At 59.8% G+C, this 24,560-nt stretch overlaps 2 protein-coding genes across 7 annotated transcripts; one reads left to right on the forward strand and one right to left on the reverse strand.

The window, feature by feature from the left end:
* Positions 1-93: 93 nt before the first annotated feature.
* On the forward strand, positions 94-6,898 carry REEP6 (receptor accessory protein 6). 2 transcript variants are annotated; one of them, XM_024351146.3, is made up of 6 exons: positions 117-471; positions 4,329-4,422; positions 4,504-4,642; positions 5,222-5,390; positions 5,547-5,627; positions 6,144-6,898. In XM_024351146.3, the coding sequence occupies exons 1-6, from the start codon at positions 357-359 to the stop codon at positions 6,179-6,181; spliced, it is 636 nt and encodes a 211-aa protein (XP_024206914.1). In that variant the 5' UTR covers positions 117-356; the 3' UTR covers positions 6,182-6,898. The 2 variants fall into 2 exon arrangements, with proteins under 2 accessions (XP_024206915.1, XP_024206914.1); XM_024351147.3 differs by lacking the exon at positions 5,547-5,627 and having other exon boundaries at positions 94-471.
* Positions 6,899-12,840: 5,942 nt separating this feature from the next.
* Positions 12,841-21,398, reverse strand: ADAMTSL5 (ADAMTS like 5). 5 transcript variants are annotated; one of them, XM_016934579.4, is made up of 13 exons: positions 21,001-21,398; positions 19,664-19,766; positions 18,874-18,946; positions 18,668-18,762; positions 18,397-18,457; positions 18,179-18,287; positions 16,485-16,557; positions 16,039-16,150; positions 15,598-15,684; positions 15,283-15,446; positions 14,564-14,753; positions 14,415-14,486; positions 12,846-14,141 (listed from the first exon to the last, which is right to left on the reverse strand). In XM_016934579.4, the coding sequence occupies exons 4-13, from the start codon at positions 18,737-18,739 to the stop codon at positions 13,840-13,842; spliced, it is 1,242 nt and encodes a 413-aa protein (XP_016790068.1). In that variant the 5' UTR covers positions 18,740-18,762; positions 18,874-18,946; positions 19,664-19,766; positions 21,001-21,398; the 3' UTR covers positions 12,846-13,839. The 5 variants fall into 5 exon arrangements, with proteins under 5 accessions (XP_016790070.1, XP_063656513.1, XP_016790068.1 ...); XM_016934576.4 differs by having other exon boundaries at positions 12,857-14,141; positions 16,485-16,612; positions 18,668-18,759; positions 21,001-21,084; XM_016934581.4 differs by lacking the exon at positions 19,664-19,766 and having other exon boundaries at positions 12,841-14,141; positions 16,485-16,612; positions 18,668-18,759; positions 21,001-21,394.
* Between the last annotated feature and the right edge of the window lie 3,162 nt (positions 21,399-24,560).

Below are 24,560 nucleotides of genomic sequence, written 5' to 3' on the forward strand. Positions count from 1 at the left end.
CCACCCTTCAGCGTCGCAGCCAATAATCCCATCCTCTGACACCGCCCTTCCAATCAGCTACGTCTCGCTCCGGCCCGGCCAATCGGTGCCCTGGGCCGCCGCGCCCCGCCCTCTCCCGGCGGGGTCTGGTCAGCGGCGGCCGCGGCGGAGGGCTATGCGGCGGGGGAGACGGGGCAGGCCCCACCTCCTTTGTCCGCCCTGCCCTCCCATTGGTCCTAGCAGGGGGCCGGGGGCGGACACCGGCGCGGGGCCGGAGCAGCGCGGCTCAGGCTGCGGGAAAGCGGTGCCGGTGCAGCGGGGTGGGTGCGCTGGTCCGCGGGCGAGCTCGAGCAGCCAAACCCGGGCGCGTCGGGGCCATGGACGGCCTGAGGCAGCGCGTGGAGCACTTCCTGGAGCAAAGGAACCTGGTCACCGAAGTGCTGGGGGCGCTGGAGGCCAAGACCGGGGTGGAGAAGCGGTATCTGGCTGCAGGTGAGCCGTCGGCGCTAGCCCGTTTCGCCGACGGGCACACCGAGGCCATGGGCCTGGGGGTCGCAGACCGGACTCCTTACCCGGCTACGGGGTCCGGTCCGGCCGGTGGAGCGCGCGAGGTGACTGGGACCTCGAGGTCCGCCCGCAGCCCCTCCCTTGCCCGCGCCCTGCGACCCTGCTCCCTGGCCGCCCCCCGACGCCTCCTTCCGGGCGCTGGGTGCCTGCCATGCCGAAGTCCGGTTCTTCCAGTTGCCCAGTGGCCCCAGAGGGGTCGGGATGCCAGTGTCCTGCGCGTTTCGCCGTCCCCCTTCCCCCGTGGACCCCGGCCTGGCTGCAACAGTAGAGATCTTCCCGTTTTTCTGAGGGGAGGCTCCTGGCGGGAAGGGGAACGGACCGTCCTGGGGGGCTGCCCAGGACCCTCCTCCTTTCCTCCTCCTCTCCTGCCCTAGCTCACCTTCCCCCAGCTCAATGGCTTAGTGCCACCGCGCGTAAATGTTTGTTAAGACGGAGTTGGGTTGTCTGACGGCTGTGATGTGGGGAGGCTGGACTAGGGCCCACAGAGCCGGAGATCCAGGCACCCCGATTGTGACTCCATTACAGTTCTTCCGTGACTTTCACCCTTGGTGACGCTGCGCGCCCCTTCCCCTTTCCAAATCTCTAGCAAGAGCATGTAGTAAACGCTCCTTAAATGCCTCCCTCCCCACCTTTAAAACTTTTTTTTGAGACCGAGTCTTGCTCTGCTGCCCAGGCTGAAGTGCAGTGGTGTGATCTTGGCTCACTGCAACCTCCACCTCCTGGGTTCAAGCGATTCTCTTGCCTCAGTCTCCCAAGTAGCTGGGATTACATGTACCCACCACCATGCCCAGCTAACTTTTGTATTTTTAGCCGTTCAACATGGTGAAACGGGGTTTCACCATGTTGGCCAGGCTGGTCTTGAACTCCTGGCCTCAGGTGATCTGCCCACCTCGGCCTCCCAAACTGCTGGGATTACAGGCATGAGCCACCTTGCCTGGCCTAAAACTTTTTAAAATTAACTTTTTTAAGAGACAGGGTCTCACTATGTTACCCAGACTAGTCTTAAACTTATGGGCTCAAGCGATCCTCCTGCCTCAGCCTCCCAAAGCTCTGGGATTACAGGTGGAAGCCACTGCACCCAGCCTTTCCCAGCCCCACTGGCTCTGCCTTCTCTTCCGGGAAGCTCCGCAGAATGACTCACAAGGACTTGCTCTGGGCCTGGGGTATTCTGGGTAGAGGACAGTGCCACTTTTTTGAGCACCTTCTGCAGGTGGATCCCAGGAGTCCAGTTCCCCCCCAATTTTCCCACCATCTGGGGGTTCCCATGCCAGGCAGCACCAGAACAGTCTGAAGTTTGTGCCCACACCCTGGAGGTCCCCAGGTGCCTGGTCCCATGTGCAGCGCAGCAGGTGGCATGGGCATGGCCCGGCTGTGCCTGCCCCCGGGAGCAGGTCCCTGACCTCTGCCCTCCCTTTCCACATCCCTGGGGCTAGTGGGCAGGAATTTAGGTCATAGAGCGCCCAGGAGGCAGGCAGCAGGGAGGGGCTGCCTGGGGCACCGTGTCACCAGAGAGGAAACTGAGGCACAGGGAGGCAGGGGCTGCCTCTGTGCCTGTTCTGTCTGAAGCATACAGTCCTCCACCCTGCCCACCCCCAGTCCCATCTGCTGCTAATCTTGGGGGCTGGGCCTCCCTCCACAGTTCTGATGTCCAAGGTCATCCTCCCATCGCTGAAGCTGCAGGAAAAGGGATTTAGGGGAGGGACGCCCTGGGAGAGTCATTCCTCCCCACGAGCCAGGCCCGGGGAGAGATGGCAGTCCCTCATCCCCGTCTCCCACCTCCTTTAAATTGACAAATCCCACACCCCTGGGTAACATACGAAGAAACTCAGAGGGGACAGTGACTGGGAGGCCACTCCTGGGACCAGCTGGGGGACTCCTCCTACCCCTGACCTTGGGTGCTTTTGGATAAAGACTAAAGCAGGTGGGAGGGGCTGGGGGGACTTGGGCCTCTGCCCTTTGGTCCAGAAGTGGCCTCTATCTCACTCTGCAGATAGCAGCCCCAGGGGAGGAGGAAGAAGGCTGTCCAAGCTCTCTGGAGCACAGAGGTTCCCTGTGTGACCTTGGGCAACACCTACCCACCCCCAGTTTTGGCTGTTGAATAATTCAGGGAAAGCACAAAACCTGGCACACAATAGGCGCTTAATAAATGCAGCTGTCATAGTCATTCTTTTCAGAGCCAGGTTCAGGATTGGGGCTGAGCTGGACACACACACACACACACACGTTTTTCTCTGAACACCCTCCTTGCTGGGACTGTGTTATAGTTGAAGGCACTTAATAAATGTGCAGAAAGGCTGATGGCGGTGGCTCACGCCTGTAATCCCAGCAGTTTGGGAGGCCAAGGCGGGCGGATCACCTGAGGTCAGGAGTTTGAGACCAGCCTGGCCAACATGGTGAAACCCCATCTCTACTAAAAATACAAAAATCAGCTGGGCATGGTGGTACGCTCAGCTACTCGGGAGGTTGAGGCAGGAGAATCACTTGAGCCTGGGAGGCGAGCTTGTAGTGACCTGAGATTGCGCCACTGCACTCCAGCCTGGGCGACAGAGCAAGACTCCCTCTCGAAAATAAATAGAAATAAACGTGCAGAAAGACGTTCTCTCTGTTAACTTGTAACCATAGGAGGCAGGGGCCATTACTACTCCCACTTACCAAGGGGGAAACCGAGGCTCCATGCAGCCACAGCCTCACTCAGTGCCGGCTGGTGAGTGCACACCCGACCAAAGGGCTCTCCTCCACCCGGGGGATCGAGATGCTGGGGTTTGCTGCCTCCAAGACAGGGGGTTCTCAAAGGGGGTAGCCCTGCCCCCCACCCCACCCCAGGGGACACTGGGTGATGTCTGGAGATACCTGTAGTCATCATGACTTGGGGGCTGATGGCATGGAGTGGGCAGAGGCCAGGGACACTGCTCAGCACCCTGCAGTGTCCAGGACAGCCACCTCCCCCTCTCCACCGAAAACAACCAAGAATGACCCGGCCCTGAACATCAGCAGTGCCAAGGCAGAGAAACCCTGCGCTAAGATAACAGATGAAACAGTTGCCTTTCTCAGCTCTAGAATCAAGTCTTCATGACAGCCTGGCCTCCCTTGCAGGTTTCTGCCATCCCTGATATTGAAACACTGGCCTGTTTTCCCAGTGCCTCCCATAGGGCCTGGAATGAGATGGCTGTCGTTGCAGATTACACTTTTTTTTTTTTTTGAGACGGAGCCTCACCCAGGCTGGAGTGCAATGGCGCGATCTTGGCTCACTGCAAGCTCCGCCTCCTGGGTTTACGCCATTCTCCTGCCTCAGCCTCCCCAGCAGCTGGGACTTCAGGCACACACCACCATGCCTGGCTAATCTTTTGTAGTTTTAGTAGAGATGGGGTTTCACCGTGTTAGCCAGGATGGTCTCCATCTCCTGACCTCGTGATCCACCTGCCTCGGCCTCCCAAAGTGCTGGGGTTACAGGCGTGAGCCACCGCGCCCAGCCGCAAACGCTTTACTGGGCAGCTATTCTGCACCCACCCCCACTGCCCAGCGTCGAGCTCCTGCCTGCCCTTGGGGAGCTCTCAACCCCGGTGGGGGACATGGACACGTTGACCAGTTACAGGCACAAGGCTCGGGGCCTAGAGGCACGATGGGGGATGTACAGGCACATCGGGGGCAGTGGACACATCCTGGAGGCGGCTCCTGGGAGGAGGTGACGGTTGCAGTCTTCGTCGACTGAAAGGAGGCCTGGGTACCGTCGTGGGGGCTCAGCGGGTCCCCAGCCCCGGCACACCACCGCCTCTCTCCGGCAGGAGCCGTCACTCTGCTAAGCCTGTATCTGCTGTTCGGCTACGGAGCGTCTCTGCTGTGCAATCTCATCGGATTTGTGTACCCCGCATATGCCTCGTGAGTGCACGGCTGGCTGCCCACGCGGGGGGTTCTGGGGGCTCCCTGGCAGCCCCTGACCCTGCTGCACCCTCCCTGCAGAATCAAAGCTATCGAGAGCCCAAGCAAGGACGACGACACTGTGTGGCTCACCTACTGGGTGGTGTACGCCCTGTTTGGGCTGGCCGAGTTCTTCAGCGATCTACTCCTGTCCTGGTTCCCTTTCTACTACGTGGGCAAGGTGGGCCCTGCCAGGGCGGGCACAGCCGTGGAGCGCATGGGGCTTGGGGATTCCTGGGAGGCGTTGGGGCCAGAAAGTCCGGAGGATACCAGGAGATGGGGGATGTGAGGGGAAGACTCAGTCCCTTCCCTGGGGAAATAAGCCCTGTCCGGGGGCTGATGGTGGAGGGCCCACCCTGAAGAGTGTCTGATGGTGGAGACCCAAGCTTGCTCAAATAGGATGTATGATGGTGGAGGGCCCACCCTGAAGGGTGTCTGATGGTGGAGACCCAGGCTTATTCCAATAGGATGTCTGATGGCACAGGGCCCACCCCTAAAGTGTGTCTGACAGTGGAGACCCAGGCCTGTCCCAGTAGGACGTCTGATGGTGGAGGGCTCACTCTAGAGGGTATCTGATGGCGAAAACCCAGGCCCATCCCAATAGGATGTCTGATGGTGGCAGGCCCACCCTAAAGGGTGTCTGATGGTGGAGACCCAGTTCCTGTCCAGGATGGGCATCTGGTGGAGTGGTGCAGCCCCTCTCCCCACCAGGGGCACAGAGCTGGGTGGGCCCGTGTGTAACTCCTGCCCCGCCCTGCAGTGCGCCTTCCTGTTGTTCTGCATGGCTCCCAGGCCCTGGAACGGGGCTCTCATGCTGTATCAGCGCGTCGTGCGTCCGCTGTTCCTAAGGCACCACGGGGCCGTGGACAGAATCATGAACGACCTCAGTGGGCGAGCCCTGGACGCGGCGGCCGGAATAACCAGGAACGGTGGGTGCTCGCAGGCGCCCGGCTGCCTCAGGCCATCTCCTGGGTCTGGACCTCTCTCCACCTTGCCTCCCTTTCTGACTTTGACCGCCCACTGTCTGGCATCTTGGCCGCCCCCTCTCACTGTCCGCCTCTCTCTCTCACGCTTCCGGGAACCAGTCTTGCAGGCCCTGGCCCGTAGCCGGGCAGGCGTCACCCCAGCGGCTGTGGCCGGGCCCTCCACTCCCCTGGAAGCTGACCGTACGTAACCGCGGTGGGGAGAAAGGAGCTGTGTGTGTGTGTGCGTGTGTGTGTGTGTGCGCGCGCGTGTGTGTGTGTTTGAGCATATGTTTGCTGTGTGCACATGTATTATTGTGTGTGCATGTTTTGTCATGTGCAAGAGGGTGCGTGTGCATGGGCTCAAGTGTATGTTTGGTGTGTGTATGAGTGAGCAAGGGAGTGAGCATGTTTTCTCATGTGTGCATGTGTGTGTGTGCCCACGTGTGCATGTGAGTGTATGTGTGTGCGTGTGACCACGTGTGCACGTGTGAGTGCGTGCGTGTGCATGACTGCACATGCGTGTGCTCTGTGTGCACCCATCTGTGCATGGGTGACCATGAAAGCGTGCGTGTGGTTGACACCATCTCTGCTGAGGGTGGCTGCCTGGCCCCTCGACTTGTCATGCTCACAGCCAGTAGCCTCAGTCCCGCCTGCGAGCAGCTCCATGGAGCCCAGGCCTGCCTCACGGCCCTCCCCCACCCGCCCCTCTCTCGGCAGTCAAGCCAAGCCAGACCCCGCAGCCGAAGGACAAGTGAAGCAGCCCCCTGAGCCTCGCAAGGACCTCCTGGCTGGTGAGGAGGGGGCCGCGCCAGGCTCCCAGGCCTCCACAGAGTCTTCAGCGCATCCCCCGACAGCAGCCCCTGTCAGTCCCTCGGGTCCAGGCAAGGCCCTGGGGATCTCCTTAAATGCCACCTCGGGCAAGTCCCAGTCCCAGTCCTCGGCCACCCCCAGCTCTGGATCCCAGGGCCAGCTGCCCTCTGGCTCTGGCCGTGGCTCCCGCGTGTCCGGCAAGGCCCAGGGCCAGCGTCGGGCACAGGGCAGCTCCCACTGGTCTCGGCAACGCACCCAGCTGCCTGGTACTTCCTCTGGCCCCTCCCAGTCAGCCCTCCCGTCCTCGGGGCCCCTGCAGCCACCCAACGTCACCTCCAGCCCGGTCTCACCCATGGTCCAGTCTCCCAGCAGCAGCAACATCCCCACGCAGCCCCCCAGCAAGCCCTCTGGCAAGCCGGAGGACGCAGCCCCCAAGACCAGCGGACAGCGCCAGAAGGAATCGTCGAAACAGCCTGCCAGCAGCGCCTCAGTGCCCGAGCTGGTCCCTTGCCATTCCGGGACCTCTCTGGAGTACACTTCGGAGTCCACCACCGAGATCACCTGCAGCTGGCCACACCACAGGCCCCCGTGCCTGCAGCACTACTGGTGCCTGAAACACCTGGCCTAGCTAGGAGGCTCCAATAAAGCTAACCCGGACCAGACCTGTGTGCCACGTGTGCGGGGGGCCCAGGGGAGGGGCTGCGAGGGCACCGTCCCATTTCATCAGGCATGAATCCCAGCTGTGCCGACCAGCCCCATAATATAGATGAGGAGACTGAGGCCCAGAGGCTAATTCACCCACTCAAGGTCCACCCACACGGCCAGGATGGGTGCAAGCCCCGGAAAAGCTTGTCCTTAACCACAGTGCTTTCTCTCCTCCCTCCCAAACTAGTTGTCTGGCCTATTTGCATTAGCCTGCTTCTCTTAAAACTCCCCCAGGCGGGTGCGGTGGCTCACACCTGTCATCCCAGCACTTTGGGAGGCCGAGGCAGGTGGATCACCTGAGGTCAGGAGTTTAAAACCAGCCTGGGCAAAATGGTGAAGCCCCATCTCTACTAAAAATACAAAAATTAGCCAAGCATGGTGGTACATACCTGTAATCCCAGCTACCCGGGAGGATGAGGCATGAGAATTGCTTGAACCCAGGAGGCAGAAGTTGCAGTCAGCTGAGATTGCGCCACTGCACTCCAGCCTGGGCAACAAACGAAACTCCATCTCCAAAAAAAAAAAAAAAAAAAAAAACAGTGAGTAGGATAAACCACAAACCCTGATATATTCTCCCCAGGGGCCATAACTCAGTTATTCTCAACCCAGAACAGTTTTGTCCCCGGGCCTTTGGGTCCTGTCTGGAGACACTTTTTTTTTTTGTGAGACAGGTTCTGGCTTTGTTGCCCGGGCTGGAGTGCAGTGATGCAATCATGGCTTACTGCATCCTTGACCTCCTGGGCTCAAGAGATCGTCCTCCCTTGGCCTCTTGTGTAGCTGGGACTACAGGCACGCACCACCATGCCCGGCCATGATCATTGCACTCCAGCCTAGGCAACGGAGCGAGACCTTGTCTCCAGAAGAAAAAAAGAGTGGTCAGCCGGGCGTGGTGGCTCACACCTGTAATCCCCAGCACCTTGGGAGGCCAAAGCAGGTGAATGACCTGAGGTCAGGAGTTCGAGACCAGCCTGGCCAACATGGTGAAACACTGTCTCTACTTAAAAATACAGTAATTAGCCAGGTATGGTGGGACACGCCTGTAGTCCCAGCTACTTGGGAGGCTGAGGCAAGAGAATCACTTGAGCCTGGGAGGCAGAGGTTGCCGTGAGTGGAGATGGTGCCATTGCACTCCAGCCTGGGCGACAGAGTGAGACTCCATCTCAAGAAAATAAAAATAAAAAGGCTGGGTGCGGTGGCTCATGCCTGCAATCCTAGCACTTTGGGAGGCTGAGGTGGGTGGATCACAAGGTCAGGAGATTGAGACCATCTTGGCCAACATGGTGAAACCCCGTCTCTACTAAAATACAAAAAATTAGTCGGGCGTGGTGGCGGGTGCCTGTAATCCCAGCTACTTGGGAGGCTGACGCAGGGGAATCGCTTGAACCCGGGAGGCGGAGGTTGCAGTGAGCCAAGATAGCACCATTGTACTCCAGCCTGGCAACAGAGCAAGACTCTTTCTCAAAAAAAAAAAAGAGTGTTCCAGGCAGAGGGCACAGCCTGTGCAAAGGCCTTGAGGCAGGACCACGCTGGTGAGTGGGAGGCACAGAGAGGAGGCTCCTGTGGCTGGAGCAGAGAAGGGGAGGAGGGAGGAGGGGAGGAGGGAGGAGGAGAGGAGGGGAGGAGGGAGGAGGGGAGGGGGGAGGAGGGGAGGGGGAGGAGGGGAGGGGGGAGGGGGGAGGAGGGCAGAGAGGAGGAGGAGAGGAGGGAGGAGGGAGGAGGGGAGGAGGGAGGAGGGGAGGAGGGAGGAGGGGAGGGGGAGGAGGGGGGAGGGGGGAGGAGGGAGGGGAGGAGAGGAGGAGGGAGGAGGGGAGGGGGGAGGAGGGGAGGGGGGAGGAGGGGAGGAGGGAGGAGGGGAGTTTTCGGGGCTGCACCACACAGGCACTGGGGGTGGGGGGTGCACTTTGTCTTTTTTTTTTGAGACAGAGTTTTGCTCTTGTTGCCCAGGCTGGAGTGCAATGGTGGGATCTCGGCTCACCGCAACCTCTGCCTCCTGGGTTCAAGCAATTCTCCTGCCTCCACCTCCCGAGTAGCTGGGATTACTGGCATGTGCCACCACGCCCAGGAGTTTTGTATTTTGTATTTTTAGTAGAGACAGGGTTTCTCCATGTTGGTCAGGCTGTTCTCAAACTCCCAAACTCAGGTGATCCACCTGCCTTGGCCTCCCAAAGTGCTGGGATGACAGGTGTGAGCCACTGTGCCCGGCCCGGGACTTTGTCTTTTACTCGGGGTGAAGGATTTATCAGAGCAAAGGGCAAAGGTAATCACCCCCCACCCTGTGTCGGTGATCACACGGGGATGGCAGACGGGGCTCTCAGAATCTGCCGATCACTGGCCCAGCTGGTTTGAAGAATGTGGTCTGGTCATGGCCCTGAGGGAGGAGAGAGGGTGCCAGGCTCGCTCTGCACCTGGCATGGTCCCTCACTTTCACTGGCGGGGAGCAGCAAAACTGGCTCTGGCCTGCCCAGGTCAGCACACCCAGGGAGCACAGGTGGGGAGGAGGACACACTTGTCTTACAAGGTGGAAATGTGACCTTTAGCCCCTCAGGCATTTTATTTTATTTTTATTTTGTATTTTTTTAATTTTGTTTTATGTTTGAGACGGAGCCTCGCTCTGTCACCCAGGCTGGAGTGCAATAGTGCAATCTTGGCTCACTGCAACCTCTGCCTCCCGGGTTCAAGTGATTCTTCCACCTCAGCCTCCCCAGTAGCTGGGATTACAGGCACGCACCACCACGCCCAGCTAATTTTTGTATTTTTAGCAGAGACAGGGTTTCGCCATGTTGGCCAGGCTGGTCTTGAACTCCTGACCTCAGGTGATCCTCCTGCCTTGGCCTTCCGAAGTGTTAGGATTACAGGCGTGAGCCACTGTGCCCAGCTCTTTTTATTTATTTACTTTTATTTTTATTTTCTGAGATGGAATCTCTCTCTGTCCCCCAGGCTGGAGTGCAGTGGCGCAACCTCAGCTCACTGCAACCTCCGCCTCCCGGGTTCACGCCATTCTCCTGCCTCAGCCTCCCAAGTAGCAGGGATTACAGGCATGCGCCACCATGACCAGCTAATTTTTTTGTATTTTCAGTAAAGACGGGGTTTCACCATGTTGGCCAGGATGGTCTTGATCTCCTGACCTCGTGATCCACCCGCCTCGGCCTCCCAAAGTGCTGGGATTACAGGCGTGAGCCACCGCACCCGGCCTTTATTTTTTCAAATAGATAGGGGGTTTCACTCTGTTACCCAGACCGGAGTGCAACAATGCAATCACAGCTCACTGCAGCCTCGACCTCCTGGGCTCAAGCAATTCTCCTGCCTTAGCTTTGCAAAGTGTTGGGATTATAGGCATGAGCCACCACAGCTGGCCTAAAGGGGTCTTTAAACAAATGGAGGCCGGGCTCGGTGGCTCATGCCTGTAATCCCAGCACTTTGGGAGGCCAAGGCAAGTGGATCCCCTGAGGTCAGGAGTTAGAGACCAGCCTGGCCAAATGGTGAAACCCTGTCTCTACTAAAAATATACAATTAGCCAGGCGTGGTGGCTGTTGCCTGTAATCCTGGCTATTCAGGAGGCTGAGGCAGGAGAATTGCTTGAACCCGGGAGGTGGAGGTTGCAGTGAGCCGAGATTGCGCCATTGCACTGCAGCCTGGGTGACAAGAGCAAAACTCCATCTCAAACAATAAATAAAAATAAAAATAAATAAAAGAAGGAAAGAGTGGCAGCCGGGTGCAGTGGCTGACACCTGTAATCCAGCGCTTTAGGAGGCTGAGACAGGAGATTCGCTTAAGGCCAGGTATTCAAGCCCAGCCTTGGCAACATAGAGAGACACCATCTCTACAAAAAAGAAAAGAAAAGAAAAATTAGCCACACATGGTGGTATGCACCTGTAGTCCTAGCTACACCAGAGGCTGAGGCAGGAGGATCACTGGAGCCCAGGAGGCTGAGGCTGCAGTGAGCTATGAATGCGCCCTTGCAATCCAGCCTGGGAGACACAGTCAGACCCCGGCTCTAAAAAAATAAAAATAGCAAAGATAACAAAACGTTCGCTTGTTGGCTTTAAAGCTAAAGCGCAAATCTGGAGACTGTTTATTGCCGATGGTTACGTGGTTCTCACTGGAAACAATGTTGTCATTTTCAAATCACGCTGGGGTCCTCTCGCCCGCCCACGCAGGAATGGCGTGCTCCTGGCGGTGGGGGCTGTGGGACACCTGGTGCGTGTTTCTCCCAGCGCCTCAGTGTTTCTCCCTGGCCGCAGGCACAGCCTGGGGTCCCTGTTGAGGAAACTCTCCAAGTGTCAGCTCCCCTGGCGGGTTGGGCAGCCCCTAGGGTAACTGTCTGAGATCCAGGCACCAGGGCAGCCCAGGGGGTCCGTGGCCGGGAGAGACCTTGAAACCTCCATTCCCTGGGACACCCCAAACCACAGCCGGGGAGAAGGGACAGCCTTACAGACTGACAGGGGACGGAGGGCAGTGGGGTGCCGGCAGGCACCGACAGTAGCCTCATGAGCCAGTGCTGTCACGAGGAGGTCTGCGAGAGGGGCCCGCGTCCAATGGGAAGCGAGTGCCCATGCGGAAGTGGGCTCAGGGCACCTGGGGCCACAAGCCACGAGGCGCGCCCGGAGTCCCTTCATGTCCCGTCCTGCCGCCAGGGGGCACTGCGGCCCCACGTCACTGAAGCGCCAGGCCTGGGCCGTCCCAGGCTCCGCTGGGTCCCTGGTATGCCGTCGGTGCTCAATAAGCACTTGCTGCAGAGATGTGAGAAGGAAAAAGGGGGCTAGGGAAGGGCTCCAGGAAAGTGTGACTCCCGTGTCAGAGCTGGGAGGGGCCTCAAGGGCATCACTCACTGAGCGGGAAACTGAGGCTGGAGAGGGGCTGCACCTGGCCTGGGGTCATCTGCAAGATCAGGGGCCGTGTCCACCAATGTCCTGCACCCCTTGCCGACTCCCTCTGCCTCGGCCGCCTCCTTGCCCTTCACCCTCTCTGGTTGCTCCCTGCCTGGTGGGGGCATCTTGTCCGTGCCCAGTGGACAGCGGGGACCCATGGACCCCAGGCACCCCAGGCCCCAGAGAGAAATGCAACCACTGGTCCCACACAGAGCGGGTTGTCCCAGGTGGCAGCATGAGCCCATCAGGCGTCAGACGCAGAGGGTTGGCACCCCACGGAGGAGGGTTTGCTGAGCGACCTCGCGACACCCCCTAGTACACACACAGCCCGTGTCGGCCCTCCTGGTTGCAGAAGAACATAGCGGGCTGGCAGCTGGCAGACAGCAGCGGCTCTCACCTGCCTCCTCACCTGGGGAGGGGTTCCCGGGGTGGGCCTGAGAAAGTATGTGGCAGGTGGGGGAGGCTCAGGACCTACCAAAGCCCCATTCATTCCCCACCTGCTCCTATCCTCCTCTATTCCCTGCCCTCACCTCACACAGTGTCAGACGTGCAGGGAGGAGGTGAGGCTGGACCAGGAGGAGGGGTGGGGTGCATGTGAACATGCGTGCCTATCCATGAGCAAAGTTGAGACGGGGTTCCACCAGCGTGTCCCTGAGTCTCTGTGGCCGAGTGCATGTGACTGGGGTGCTTAAAAAAAAAAAGTGCTCTGCAGCCATTAAAAAGGATGAGTTAATGTCCTTTGCAGGGACATGGATGAAGCTGGAAGCCATCATTCTCAGCAAACTCACACAGGAACAGAAAACCAAACACCACTTGTTCTCACTCACAAGTGGGAGTTGAACAATGAGAACACATGGACACAGGGAGGGGAACCTCACACACCGGGTCCTTTGTGGGGTGGGGGCCGAGGGGAGGGAGAGCATTAGGACAAATACCTAATGCATGTGGGGCTTAAAACCTAGATGATGGGTTGATGGGTGCCACAAACCACCATGGCACGTGTATACTAACGTAATAAACCTGCACATTCTGCACACACCCAGAACTTAAACTTTTTTTAAAAAAAGTGCTTGTAAAAATTAAAGAGGAATAAAAGGGGGGTGAACAGCCAGTACGATAGTGCATGCCTGAAATTCCAGTGCTTTGGGAGGCCGAGGCAGGAGGATCGTTTGAGGCCAGTAGTTGGAGAGCAGTGTGGGCAACGTAGCAAGACCCCATCTCTACAAAAAATTTAAAAGTTAGCCGGGCATGGTGATTCATACCTGGAGTTCCAGCTGCTGTGGAGGCTGAGGTGGGAGGATCGCTTGAGCCCAGGAGTTTGAGGCTGCAGTGAGCCATGATTGCACCACCGCACTTCAGCCTAGGTGACAGAGCAAGGGTCTGCCTCAAAAAAAAAAAGGAGGAGCAAGCACGTGTTGATGGGTGGAAATCCAGCCAGAAATGCTGAGGCTGAAAAGATTGTCTCCAAGTTTCCTGGTAGCCAGGGGAAAAGGGGAAATTGGTACGTTGGTACGTTACAGTGCCTGGTTAGGCATGTCTTCTAAGGGGCATGCCTGTTTGTGACAGTGTCTCTGCCCTTCACACATGAGGGTGTGTGTGAGTAGCAGAGAGCAGAGACAGCACAGTGTCTGGGAAGTAAACAGATGATCTTCTGGGTACCCAGGGCAGCAGGGTGTCATGCTCGTTCATGACAGTGTCTCCAAGCAAGTGTGACGCACGCAAAGAGAAAGAAAGCAGCGTTAAACTTTCTGAGTATAAATAGCTATGAGCTTCCTGGCAGCCAAGGAGAGAGGCGAAATAAAAGTCAGAGTCTCCTTAGTGCCTCCTCACCAGTGCCTGCCGGCTTGTGACAGTGGCTTTGACTGCATGCAGAGGTGTCTTAAGCGTGTGCGGGAGGGAGTCACATAGCTGCACAGGTGGGACGTATTTCAGAGCTGCCTGGAAGCCAGGGTGAGAGGGGAAATACGTTGACGTTGAGGCTGGTCAGATGTATCTTTCTTGCTGTGTGTGGCCGGGGCTCCTGCAGGGGCTCAGCCAGGACAGCGCCGGGCAGTCAGGCGTATGCGGCTGTCCTCCGCAGGGCTCCAGGGCCGGGCGTAGCCGGCGTGGGGCAGCAGCAGCTGGTCCTGTGTGCCGTCGGGGCTGACAAGACGCTGGACAGCCATCAGGTAGTCCCGGTGGGGTGCCAGCATCGGGCAGGGGCAGTGGCCTGGCGCCCACACGTACTCGCGTGCCCGCAGTGGCGAGCGGTTCTTGTAGACGAGCTGGATACGCACCTCATAGCGGGTCTCCCGGGCCTGGCGGTGGCGGCTCAGCACTCGGGCCTGGAACACTGTTGAGGGGGCGTGCTAAGCTGGCTGGCTGCTCAACTCTGCGCAAATCTCTACGCCCCCTCCCTTGCCAGAAGAGGGACTGAGGGTCAGGTGGGACCTCAGGATCTATAGGGACTAGAGTCAGGATCACGTCAGGGATCAATGAGGGATTAGGGTCAAGAGGCAAATTAGGATCAGAAGAAGGGGTCAAGGGTAAAGTCAGATTAGGGTCAGAGGTCAGGAGGAGGCCAGGTTAGTAGGGGCTAAGTGAGGGTAGGGGTCGGGGGTCTCACCAAAGTCACTGCCGCAATAGTGGAGCAGTCGGTGGGCGCGGCCGCGGGTGTCAGGGCAGGGTGGGCAGGGGTCTGTGGGATGGGCGGTGCTGTGAGGGGCACAGGCCTCAGTCCCCACTCATCCCCCACCCTGGCTGTCCCCACCTCACCTGGGGCCAGGGTTGGGGTCCGTGCAGGGGTGACAGCAGGGGCTGCGGGGGGCTGAGGCTCCACCCCCCGGGGCTGCGGCTGCCTCAGGGGCCAGCCCAGGGCCTGCACACGAGCCTGGAAGGGGCTGTAGCGCTCCCGAGGGAGCCAGAACTCAAACTCGATGCCAGGGTTGGGCTCCTGCAGGAGGACCTGGAGCAGGGGAGGGGACACAGGGAGCTTCACAGGAGGCTGGGGTTGCCTCCTGCCTCTGACCCTATGACCCCAGCCTCCCCACTTTGATCCTGTCTGCCCCCAGCCTCCCTCCTCTGATGCTGTGTCCCTAGCTGATCCCCTCTGACCCTGTCCCCACCCTCCCCCCTCTGATGCTCTGTCCCAGCCTCTCCCCTCTGACCCCAGACTCCCCCTTCTGGCCCCAGTCACCTCCACTCCTACCCTCTGTCCCCAGCCTCTCCCCTCTGTCCCCAGCCGACCCCCTCTGACCCTCTGTCACCAGACTTCCCCCTCTGACCCTGTCCCCAGCCTCCCCTGTCTGATCCTCTGTTCCCATCCGACCCCCTCTGACACCCTGTCACCAAACTCCCTCCTATGACCCTGTCCCCAGCCTCTCACCGCTGATGATCTGTCCCCAGCTGACACCCTCTGACTCTGTCACCAGCCTCCCGTCTCTGACCTTGTCCCCAGCTGCCCCCCTCTGACCCTGTTGGAGGCCCAGTGGCACCTGTAGGAGCAGGTCATGGGAGGTGGGCCCGGCTGCTTGCAATGTCTCCTGGGGCCCTGTGTCGCGGGTGTAGACCACATGCGTGCCGGCCACCTCGTAGGTCCCTGGTGGGCTGACCGCCCAGTCCCCATTAAGCACGTAGCGCCCATCGCCCCCCATCAGTGCTGCAAGGGAACAGTCAGCCCTCAGGAACCTGTCGTCTCGTCTCCCAGACCCTGGGGTCCCCTCCTCAGGCCTCAGTCTCCCCATCTGTAAACGGGGACAACCGCCCCCGGGTGCCCAGCCGGGTGCCTCCCGCCTCACATCCTAGGATACCTAGGTGGTTGCGGCTCCTGTGTTCCACGCGGATGTGTCTGGCGCCCTCGGGGATCAGGGTCACGTTCCAGTACCCAGCGAAGGCACCTGGGTGGGAGGGTAGGAGGGTGTTGGGGTGCCAGTGGGGGTGTATTTGAGCGATGACTTGAGGATTAAATGAGCTACTGCGGGTAAGACAGCTAGCCAGGGTCCTGGGAACCGGAAAACCCTCCGTAAACGTTTGGAGTTACAATTACTATTGCTTCAGTGTGGCAGGGAAAGGTTTAAAACCCCATCTGTTCTGGGGCAGGGCGGGACAATCTGTCAGTAGCCAATCAGGATGAGGAGAAAGGGGGGCTGGGCCGCACACTGGCCAATCAGCACGGAAATTTGCTTCCGGGCCACAGCTTGTTAAAGGGCCCACTCTGACGTGTGTGCAGAGAGGGCGGGGCAGGTAGTCACCGGCGTCACGAAACACGCGCTGCACGAAAAGGCACGAGTCGTTGGCGCCTCCGCAGCGGCCACAGCGGTCCTCGAGGGCACCCGAGCCCAACAACCCATCACAGCCGGCGCTCTAAAGGGTGAAGGACAGGCGAGGCGTCACTGACGCTGGGAGGGGCGGGACCTGGGGAAAGGGCAGTGCCTGGGAGCAAGAGGACAAGGCCTGGAGGGAAGATGGGGGTGGAGCCTAGGGAGGAGCAGGACCTGGCGGGAGGAGGATGGGCTTGGTGCCCAGGGGGTGGGTGCCTAAGGGGGGCTGGGGGCAGGGCCTGGAAGGGGAGGGGGAAGGCGGTGGAGCCTAGGGAGGGGGTGGAGGCTAATGGGAGGAGGGTGGAGGTGGAGCCTAGGATGGGTGGGGCCTGAGTGGGAGGTGGGCGGGGCTCGGGCGGGGCCTGACGAGTCCTTACAAGGCAGCGGCCAGCCACGCAGACCCCCTGAGCACCCGGGCTGCAGGCGGTGCCGTCCAGGACGCGGCCGAAGCTGTGGTAGAAGGCGTGCCCCTCAGCCAGGCAGTTGAGGTCGCACTGGTTGGGCGCTGAGGGCAGGAGGAGTCGGTGGGCCGGGGACCCCTATTCGAGCTCCAGTCCCCCTCTACCAAGCTTCATCAGGCAACCATCACTTTGGGCAGATGAAGCCCAGAGATTTGGCCAAAGCCACACATCGAGGCTGAGGCAGAGCCAGGACTGGACCGTAGGTGCTCTGCGTCCAGCAACCTGGGACTCCCAGGCAAGTATCCTGGGGCTGCATTCATTCATTCATTCATTCATTCATTGTCTTTATATTAGGAGTCCTTACATATTATTCATTTTTAACACCATTACTCATTCTTCATTCCACTGAACACCTACTGTTTTCCAGACACTGTTCCAAGCTCTAGGATACAGAAGCAAGAATTCAATCAGTGTACAGATGGATGGCCTTAAAAAAGGCCAGGTGTGGTGTCTCATGCCTGTAATCCCAGCACATTGGGAGGCTGAGGTGGGCAGATCTCCTGAGGCCAGGAGTTCAAGACCAGCCTGGGCAACATGGCGAGACCCCCCGTCTCTACCAAAAATACAACAATAAAAATTTAGCCAGGCTTGGTGGTGGGAGCCTGTAATCCCAGCTACTCCGGAGGCTGAGGCAGGAGAATCGCTTGAACCAGGGAGGTGGAGGCTGTAGTGAGCCAAGATCATGCCACTGCACTCCAGCCTGGGTGACAGAGCGAGACTCCATCTCAAAAAAAAAAAAAAAAAAAAACAGAAGATCTGAGCATCTGGCCCAGCCACCAGCAAGTACCCAATGAAGTGTTTGTCCAGTACTGACTGGACTGAGTCCCGCACAACTGAGCTGTGTCACTGGTCCTCCCTGGGCCTCAGTTTCCCCTTCTGCCTGGAAGTGGGGCAAAATGAGCTGTCTGATCAAACACAAAGGTCGACAGCCGTGATCTCCACTCCTCCTTCTCCAGCTCCTTCTGGCTCCCATTTCCCTGAGCCTGGCTGGTGGACCCTGCCTGGAACGGATCCTGGGCTGGCCCTAGTGGGCCTCTGCGGGGGTGGGATCACAGCAGGTTTCCTCCAATTCTCGGATTGATGGAAGGAAGGAAGGAAGGAAGGGAGGGAGGGAGGGAGGGAGGAAGGAAGGAAGGAAGGGAAGGAAGAAAGGGAAGGAAGGAAGGAAATGAGGTTGATGGATGGCACTTTGTCCATTCTAGGCTTTTCTTATATCTGTGTCTGCCTTCCCCATGGCGTGTGAAGCTGCCTGTCTCCTTGAAATCTGGAGGCGCACTGACCCGGGCACATAGTTATATAACTCGCTATTTTCAGCTCAATGCAGCAACATTTCCTGCTACTGGGATAAGTTTGAGAAGTGTTGGCCTCTGGATACAGCTCTAAGTCAATCCTTAGTTGGGTGTTCAGCCCTGTGCAGAATGAACCCTGCTTCCTTCTGCCCCTGTTTCACGCCTAACATATGCTGTTTCTGTTTCACTAACTCCTACATATCCTTCAAAGCCCTAGCACTAATACCCTCTTCTCTTTGCAACCCTCCAAGACCCTCTCCCTGAGACTAATGAGTTGTTCGCTCTGGACCAATTCTGACCACAGGAGACCAGACTACTCACCCCCATGGAAGGGCACCCACTGGTAGGTCTTCTGGGTGCCCAGGACAGGGCGGCCATTGTACAGGGCACACTGTAGGTCTCGGAAGGGCACAGCCCCTGGGGGGCAGTCCTAGGGACAGAGATAGGTGAGCCAGAGGCTGGGACAACCCCAAGGGGCAGGTGGTGGGCTTCAGGCAGTCTGGGGTGGGAGAGTGGTCTGGGAGGTGGGCAGGGCTTACTGGCAACTGGCAGAGGCGGTACTCGTGGGAGTCTCCCCAGCACGGTTCTTCCCCAGGAAGCCTGAAGGGAGACAGAGTGTGGCGAGAACCCCCAGGGACCCCCTCCCAGGGCTGGCCTTCCACCCTCCGCCCCCGCCAACCCCACCCGCATTCCAGCGGGATCAGGGGGATTAAAGGGCACAGCATGTGTGGGCAGGCCGAGGGTGCGGCCAGGGGCCGGGCTGGGCCGGCGGGGGAGGAGGGGCAGGGACCCCCTCCGGGCCCCGCTCACCGGAGGCAGCGCCGGCTGCGCACGGAGACGCCACGCCCGCAGGAGCTGGAGCAGCGGGTCCAGGACACCCATGGGGTCCACTCGCCCGGACCCTACTTGGGGAGACAGAGGCACGGTCAGCCTTGTGGGGGGACGCTGGTGACCCCACACTGCTGACTGGGTCCCCATTCCCACTCGCCACCCCCTGGGCTCATGCCCCCCCTTACCTGAGCACTGACCCCCAAACCACAGTTCAGCAGGGCCCACAGGAAGAGCAGGAGGTTCTGGAAGAGGCGGGGCCTGGGGAACAGAGGGGCCGAGTCCATAGAGCCACCGCCAGAGACACAGGGTTGTGTGCCAGCTCTGCCCTGACTGGCTGTGTGATCTTGGAAAGTAACTAAACCTCTCTGAGCCCTACCTCTCCTCTCTGAAAAACGGGGTAATAGAGCCTCCCTTACAGGAAAGATGAGGGGTCCCGTGGATCAGGTAAAGAAGACAGGAGACGTGGAGCCCGGTATGGAGAGGAAGAACTCAGAATGTCATCTGCAATTATTATTGTTGTTATTGTTTGTTTGTTTGTTTGTTTTTGAGACGGAGTCTCGCTCTGTCGCCCAGGCTGGAGTGCAGGGGTGCGATCTCGGCTCACTACAACCCTCCCCGGTTCAAGTAATTCTCCTGCCTCAGCATCCCGAGAAGCTGGGATTACAGGTGCCCGCCACCACGCTGGACTAATTTTTGCCGTTTTAGTGGAGACAGGGTTTCACCATCTTGGCCAGGTTGGTCTCAACCTTCTGACCTGAAGTGATCCACCTGCTTTGGCCTCCCAAAGTTCTAGGATTATAGGCATGAGCCACTGCACCCAGCCTACAATATTATTGATATGTGTATTGTGCTATAATGCAGACAGTAGGTGCTTAATCGATGCTTGATGATTGGAGGGATCATTCAAAAATAGTACACAGGTGCCTCCTAGGGCTGGGGCCCCCTCCCCGCCCTCCCCACCATCACTGCTTCTACCTTTCCGTGTGGCCTGAGGCCAGCCACTCCACTCTCCCAGGCCTCAGTTTCCCCATCTGTGCAGTGGGGGCCAAGTGGACTCAGTCCATGATTCTGTGACACCCTGCGGAAGGTGCGGCCGGCAGGGGCTGGATCAGGAGTTGGGTCCCTAGAAGAGGCCCTCAGCTGCACCCCGGCCCCAGGGCTCCCTCAGCTCCCAGACAGCAGGGAGTCCCCCGGATTGGGGATGGGACAGGGAGGGGTGACCTGGCCCGGGTCCAGTCGGTGCCTCATGGCCTCATTGGCGGAGGGGGTGGGACTGAGCTCCGGGGCAGCCCGTGGAGGGAAGGGGCCACTGCTGAGGCTGGAGCAAGGAAGGGGAGGAGGCTGACTGCCTCTCTGGGCCTTAGTTTCTCCATCCTGTCGGGGCAGGGATGAAGTCACTTGCCATCCACACCCTCCTCGTGACCCCAGCCTGCAGGGGGAAAGGGGAGGGAAGGGAAGCAGCCGCCAAGTGAGCCAGGGCGTCCCGCTGCCAGCAGAGCCTGAAGGCAGGTGGGTGAGCCCCGGCCCGGGCACCAGCTGGGGAAGAGGCTGGGTCCCACCTGGACCCTGTTTCCCTGGCTCCAGCATTTGGACTTTTGGGGCACCAAGGGTCTAGGGTCCTGGGTATCTCTAGGTGCTGAGACAGCTGTGTGGTCTGCTGCATCCGTGCCCCTCTCTGAGCCCAGAGCCTGGGCTGGCCCAGGAAGCAGGAAGAAGTCTGCACCAGAAACTTAAAACAAGGGGAGGGGGGCCAGGTGTGGTGGCTCACGCCTGTAATCCCAGCACTTTGGGAGGCCAAGACAGGTGGATCACCTGAGGTCAGAAGTTTGGGACCAGCCTGACCAACATGGTAAAACCCCATCTGTACTACAACACAAAAATTAGCCCGGTGTGGTGGTGCACACCTGTAATCCCAGCTACTTGGGAGGCTAAGGCAGGAGAATCGCTTGAACCCAGGAGGCGGAGGTTGCAGTGAGCCGAGATGGGGCCAATGCACTCCAGCCTGGGCGACATAGTGAGACTCAGTCTCAAAAACAACCAACCAACCAAAAAAAACAGGGGGAGGGGGCTTGACCTTCTGACCACCCCCACCGGACTCTAAGCCCGGTTTGAGGAGTGGGGGTCTAGGTGGTGAAAAGTAGGGGGCTACAAGGACCACCCTACCCCCTCCTCAATGGGCCCTGCCCAGAATCAAGGCTCTCCCCTCCCCGTGTGGGCTGCAGCCCGGACTGGCGGAGGGATCTCAAGGCAAGCCGCACCTCTGGGCCTCAGTTTCCCCCGGAGAGAGTGGGAGGATAGGCAGATGGACTTACCGGCTGCGCGGAGCCCAGGCAGCGCGTCCCGGCTCCCTGAGCGGCCCCAGGGCGAGCGGAAGCGGCGGGGCCCAAGGTGCTGGGCGGGGTGGGGAGCCTGGGACGGTCCCTCCCACCGCGGCCTCCGCAGGCGCGCCCAGGCCCGGGTCAGGAGGGGCGGCGGCCCCGGGCGCCCTCGCGCGGCGGGCACGGATCTGCGGCAGGGGACTGCCCGGCGGACGCGAGCGCAGGGGTCCCGGAGCCGCAGGCTGGTGTCCGGCGCCCGGGTCCGGGTGACCTTGGCAGGCTCGGGCGGGGGCGCGGCGCGGGGACTGACCGCCCCCCTCTGCCCCGGGGCTGCTATTCCGGGCGCCGCGCTCAGGGCCCGGGAATGTGCGCGAACCGAGGTCACCCCGCCCTGGGTCTGGGAGTCCCGGGCGCTGCCCCTACCCCGCCGACGCCCGGATTGCGTCCCACCGGCGTCCCCATCCCCGGTCACAGCCCCCTCCCCTGGTCCTGCCCCTCACCCCTCTCGCGGGGGGTCGCCCTGCTCGTGGATGGCGCAGGGCCCCAGCGCACTGGGGAGAGGCTCGGCCCCGTGGGCCGCGCGCGGGGGGCGGAGAGACCCTCCCAGCTGGCGCATTCCCGGGCGCTGCTGTCACCAGGGGACGCGCCCCACCCCGCCTCCCGCCCTCCCTGCCGGGCCCCGGGGCTGCCAGCGGGGCTTCAGAGCCAGACCCGGGTCCAGGCGGTCCCTCTCCCTCACAGCCGCGGCCACACCCTCTCCGGCCTCAGTTTCCCCATCCCAGCAGTGGGCCCGGCAGGGATCTCCACCGCGAACCTTCCGTCTGGAATCCGGCTCTGCGCGGACCGGCAACGCGAGGGGGCACCCCGGGACTCCCCCCACCCCACCCTTTCCCGCCGGGCGTCTGTGCGCCGCCCCGTGCCCACCCACGCAGGGATGAGACCAGGCCCTGGGTTCTGGGCTCCACCAGCTTCTGGTGTCGCCCCACGGCGCCCCCTGGCGGGCGGGCTGAGGGACTGGGGCACTAAAGGAGGGGATGGGGGGACTGTCCTGCTCCCTGGGCTCCACCCAGGCTCGGCCTGAGCACCCCCTCCTCCAGGAAGCCCACCCTGCTGTCCCACAGCGCTGACCACAGGGAGAGAGGTTTGCTGGGGACATACAGGGTGTTGCTGGTCCAACTCAGTCTGCCCTCCAGCCTGTAGCATGTCAGCAGAGCCACCCATATGCCATTTATTGAGCACCTACTGTGTGCACAGCTGTGAACAACCCAGCCAGTCCCAGGCCAGCGGGTAAGGCAGCCCCCTGGAATGTATGACCCCCCACCTTCTGACCTGGACTATTGGAGAAAATAGCCCAGGCCCACCACTGATGGCCCCGGGTTGGGGGGTGGTGGTTGTGGGGATGTCAAGAAGGCCATCACTGAAGGGGTCAAGAGAGAAGGGCAGGCCGGGCACGGCGCCTCATGCCTGGAATCCCAGCACTGTGGGAGGCCGAGGCAGGCGGATCACCTGAGGTCAGGAGTTTGAAGCCAGCTTGGACAACATGGTGAAACCCAGTCTCTACTAAAAATATAAAACTTAGCCAGGCATGGCGGTGAGTGCCTGTAAACCCAGCTACTCGGAAGACTGAGGCACGAGAATCGCTTAAACCCGGGAGGCAGAGGTGGCAGTGAGCCGAGATCACGCCACTGCACTCCAGCCTGGGAGACAGGCGAGACTCCGTCTCAAAAAAGAAAGAAAGAAAGAAGTCAGCTCAGGACATGTGTCAATGTGTCATTAGGACAATTGTATCCTCCTCAGATGTGCCCCATTCCCAGACGTCCAGTCCACAGAGCTCCACTGGGAGTGCAGACAGCAGGCCCTGTGCCCCGCAGGGAAGGTATACAGAAAGCACAGCGCCCACAGGGAGCACACACAGCAGGCATTATGCTCTGCAGGAAGGGTATACAGCAGGCGCTGCATCTTGTAGAAATGCATAGACTCTGCCCTGCAAAGGAGTGTATACAGTAGATATGGCACCTTCAGAGAAGTGCATACAGCAGTCACTGCATCCTGTAGAGAGTACATACAGCAGGTGCTGCGTCCTGCAAGGACGTTATACAGCAGGTGCTGTGTCCTGCAAGGAAGGTATACATAAGGCGCTGTCTCCTGCAGGGAGTGCATACAGTAGGCACTGAGTTCTATGGAAAGTGTACCCCGCAGCCCCTGTTCCCTCCTGGGAGTGCATACCGCAGCCACTGCACCCTGCGTGGGGGCTCTAGAGCTTGCAAGATTGGCAGAGGTGGTGGTGAAGATGTGGAGGGCTGCCCCCCACCCCCAGTTCTTGTCCCCTACCGTCTCCCACCTCTGTCCTCTGGATGTCCCTAGGAGGAGGCTGGGAGCTCAGCCTAAGACACCCGGTGTAGGTGGAGGGGGTGGCTGCTGAGGCTCAGAGGCTCCTGGGGTCCCAGTCGGGCGGGGTCCCAGCTTACTACATTCCCCTGCCCTTGCCTGGACCCTGACCCAGGAATCAGCCGAGTCCCCCTACTCTGAGTTTCAGCCTGGACCCCCTCCTTGAGGCAGCGTCAGGACTAGAGGGGAGACTGAGACGCGGGTCCCGGCGGATGTGGATCAATTAGGTTCCATTTCCTTCATGGTTGTATGGCCTTGAGGCTTAAGGAATGCCGCGATCTGCTGTGTGACTGGGCTACAGTGAACAGGATGGTACCGCACACTTCAAACTGTGTTCACAGGGTAGATTTCATGGTAAGGGTTCTTACCATAAAAGAACAAAAACGGTGGGACACAAGGGACCTCGGGAAGTGACAGGTAGGCCTGTCATCTTGAGTGTGGTGACGCATATGTGCAAACTCATCAAATTGCAGACATTGAGCTGGGCACGGTGGCTCACGCCTGTAATCCCAGCACTTTGGGGATCCAAGGCCAGTGGATCACCTGAGGTCAGAAGTTCGAGAGCAGCCTGACCAACAAGGTGAAACCCCGTCTCTACTAAAAATGCAAAACCTAGGACACGGTGGTCCCAGGATACCTCAACCTCCGGCGTGGACTGGGTGGGGCCTCCCCATCCCTGCCCCACAGACCCCTGGACCCCCCGGTCCCTGGGGCTGTCCGTCTGTTCCTGGGCACCAGCAGGGGCCACGCGGAGTTGGGACGCTCCCCGGCTGGAGTCACCCCATGGGACTCAGGGCCCTGGACCCTCCTTGGCCGCTGCTCGCCCGGTCCTCATTCTGTGCCGGTTTCTTGTGCACGCTCGGAATCTGTTCCCTGCAGGCACCCAGTGCCCCGGGCACCGTCCAGAATTCCTGGAAGAGACCTCTTGCTTTCTTACCCCACTGCCCAGGCTCCAGGCCTGTGACATGGATTGCAGGCTCCAGGCTCCAGGGTGCCCCTTCCCCTCCACCTTCAAGTGCTGAAAACCACCTGTTCTGTCACTTTCAGGCGACGTGGATCAGGTGGACTGGCCCACCTCCTCCATTGCGTATGACGTAACCCATGCTTGGCCAATCAGATAATTCCATCTCCCAGAGACGGGGATTGGCTGGGGGATGACCATGTGA

The sequence above is a fragment of the Pan troglodytes genome, chromosome 20 (genome assembly GCF_028858775.2).
Source record: "Pan troglodytes isolate AG18354 chromosome 20, NHGRI_mPanTro3-v2.0_pri, whole genome shotgun sequence".
NCBI lineage: Eukaryota > Metazoa > Chordata > Mammalia > Primates > Hominidae > Pan > Pan troglodytes.

What these genes read in the sequence shown, in the direction of transcription:
- REEP6 (XM_024351146.3), top strand. Translation starts at nt 357, where the DNA reads ATGGACGGCCTGAGGCAGCGCGTGGAGCACTTCCTGGAGCAAAGGAAC. An exon ending in GGCCGGAATAACCAGGAACG is followed by an intron (nt 5,391 to 5,546) that starts GTGGGTGCTCGC and finishes TCCGGGAACCAG; the next exon opens with TCTTGCAGGCCCTGGCCCGT. An exon ending in CACTCCCCTGGAAGCTGACC is followed by an intron (nt 5,628 to 6,143) that starts GTACGTAACCGC and finishes CTCTCTCGGCAG; the next exon opens with TCAAGCCAAGCCAGACCCCG.
- ADAMTSL5 (XM_016934576.4), bottom strand. Translation starts at nt 19,719, where the DNA reads ATGGGGAAACTGAGGCCTGGGAGAGTGGAGTGGCTGGCCTCAGGCCAC. An exon ending in ACCGCCTCTGCCAGTTGCCA is followed by an intron (nt 18,288 to 18,396) that starts GTAAGCCCTGCC and finishes CTCTGTCCCTAG; the next exon opens with GACTGCCCCCCAGGGGCTGT. An exon ending in GACCCCAACCCTGGCCCCAG is followed by an intron (nt 14,487 to 14,563) that starts GTGAGGTGGGGA and finishes CCCATCCCACAG; the next exon opens with ACCCCTGCCCACCCTGCCCT.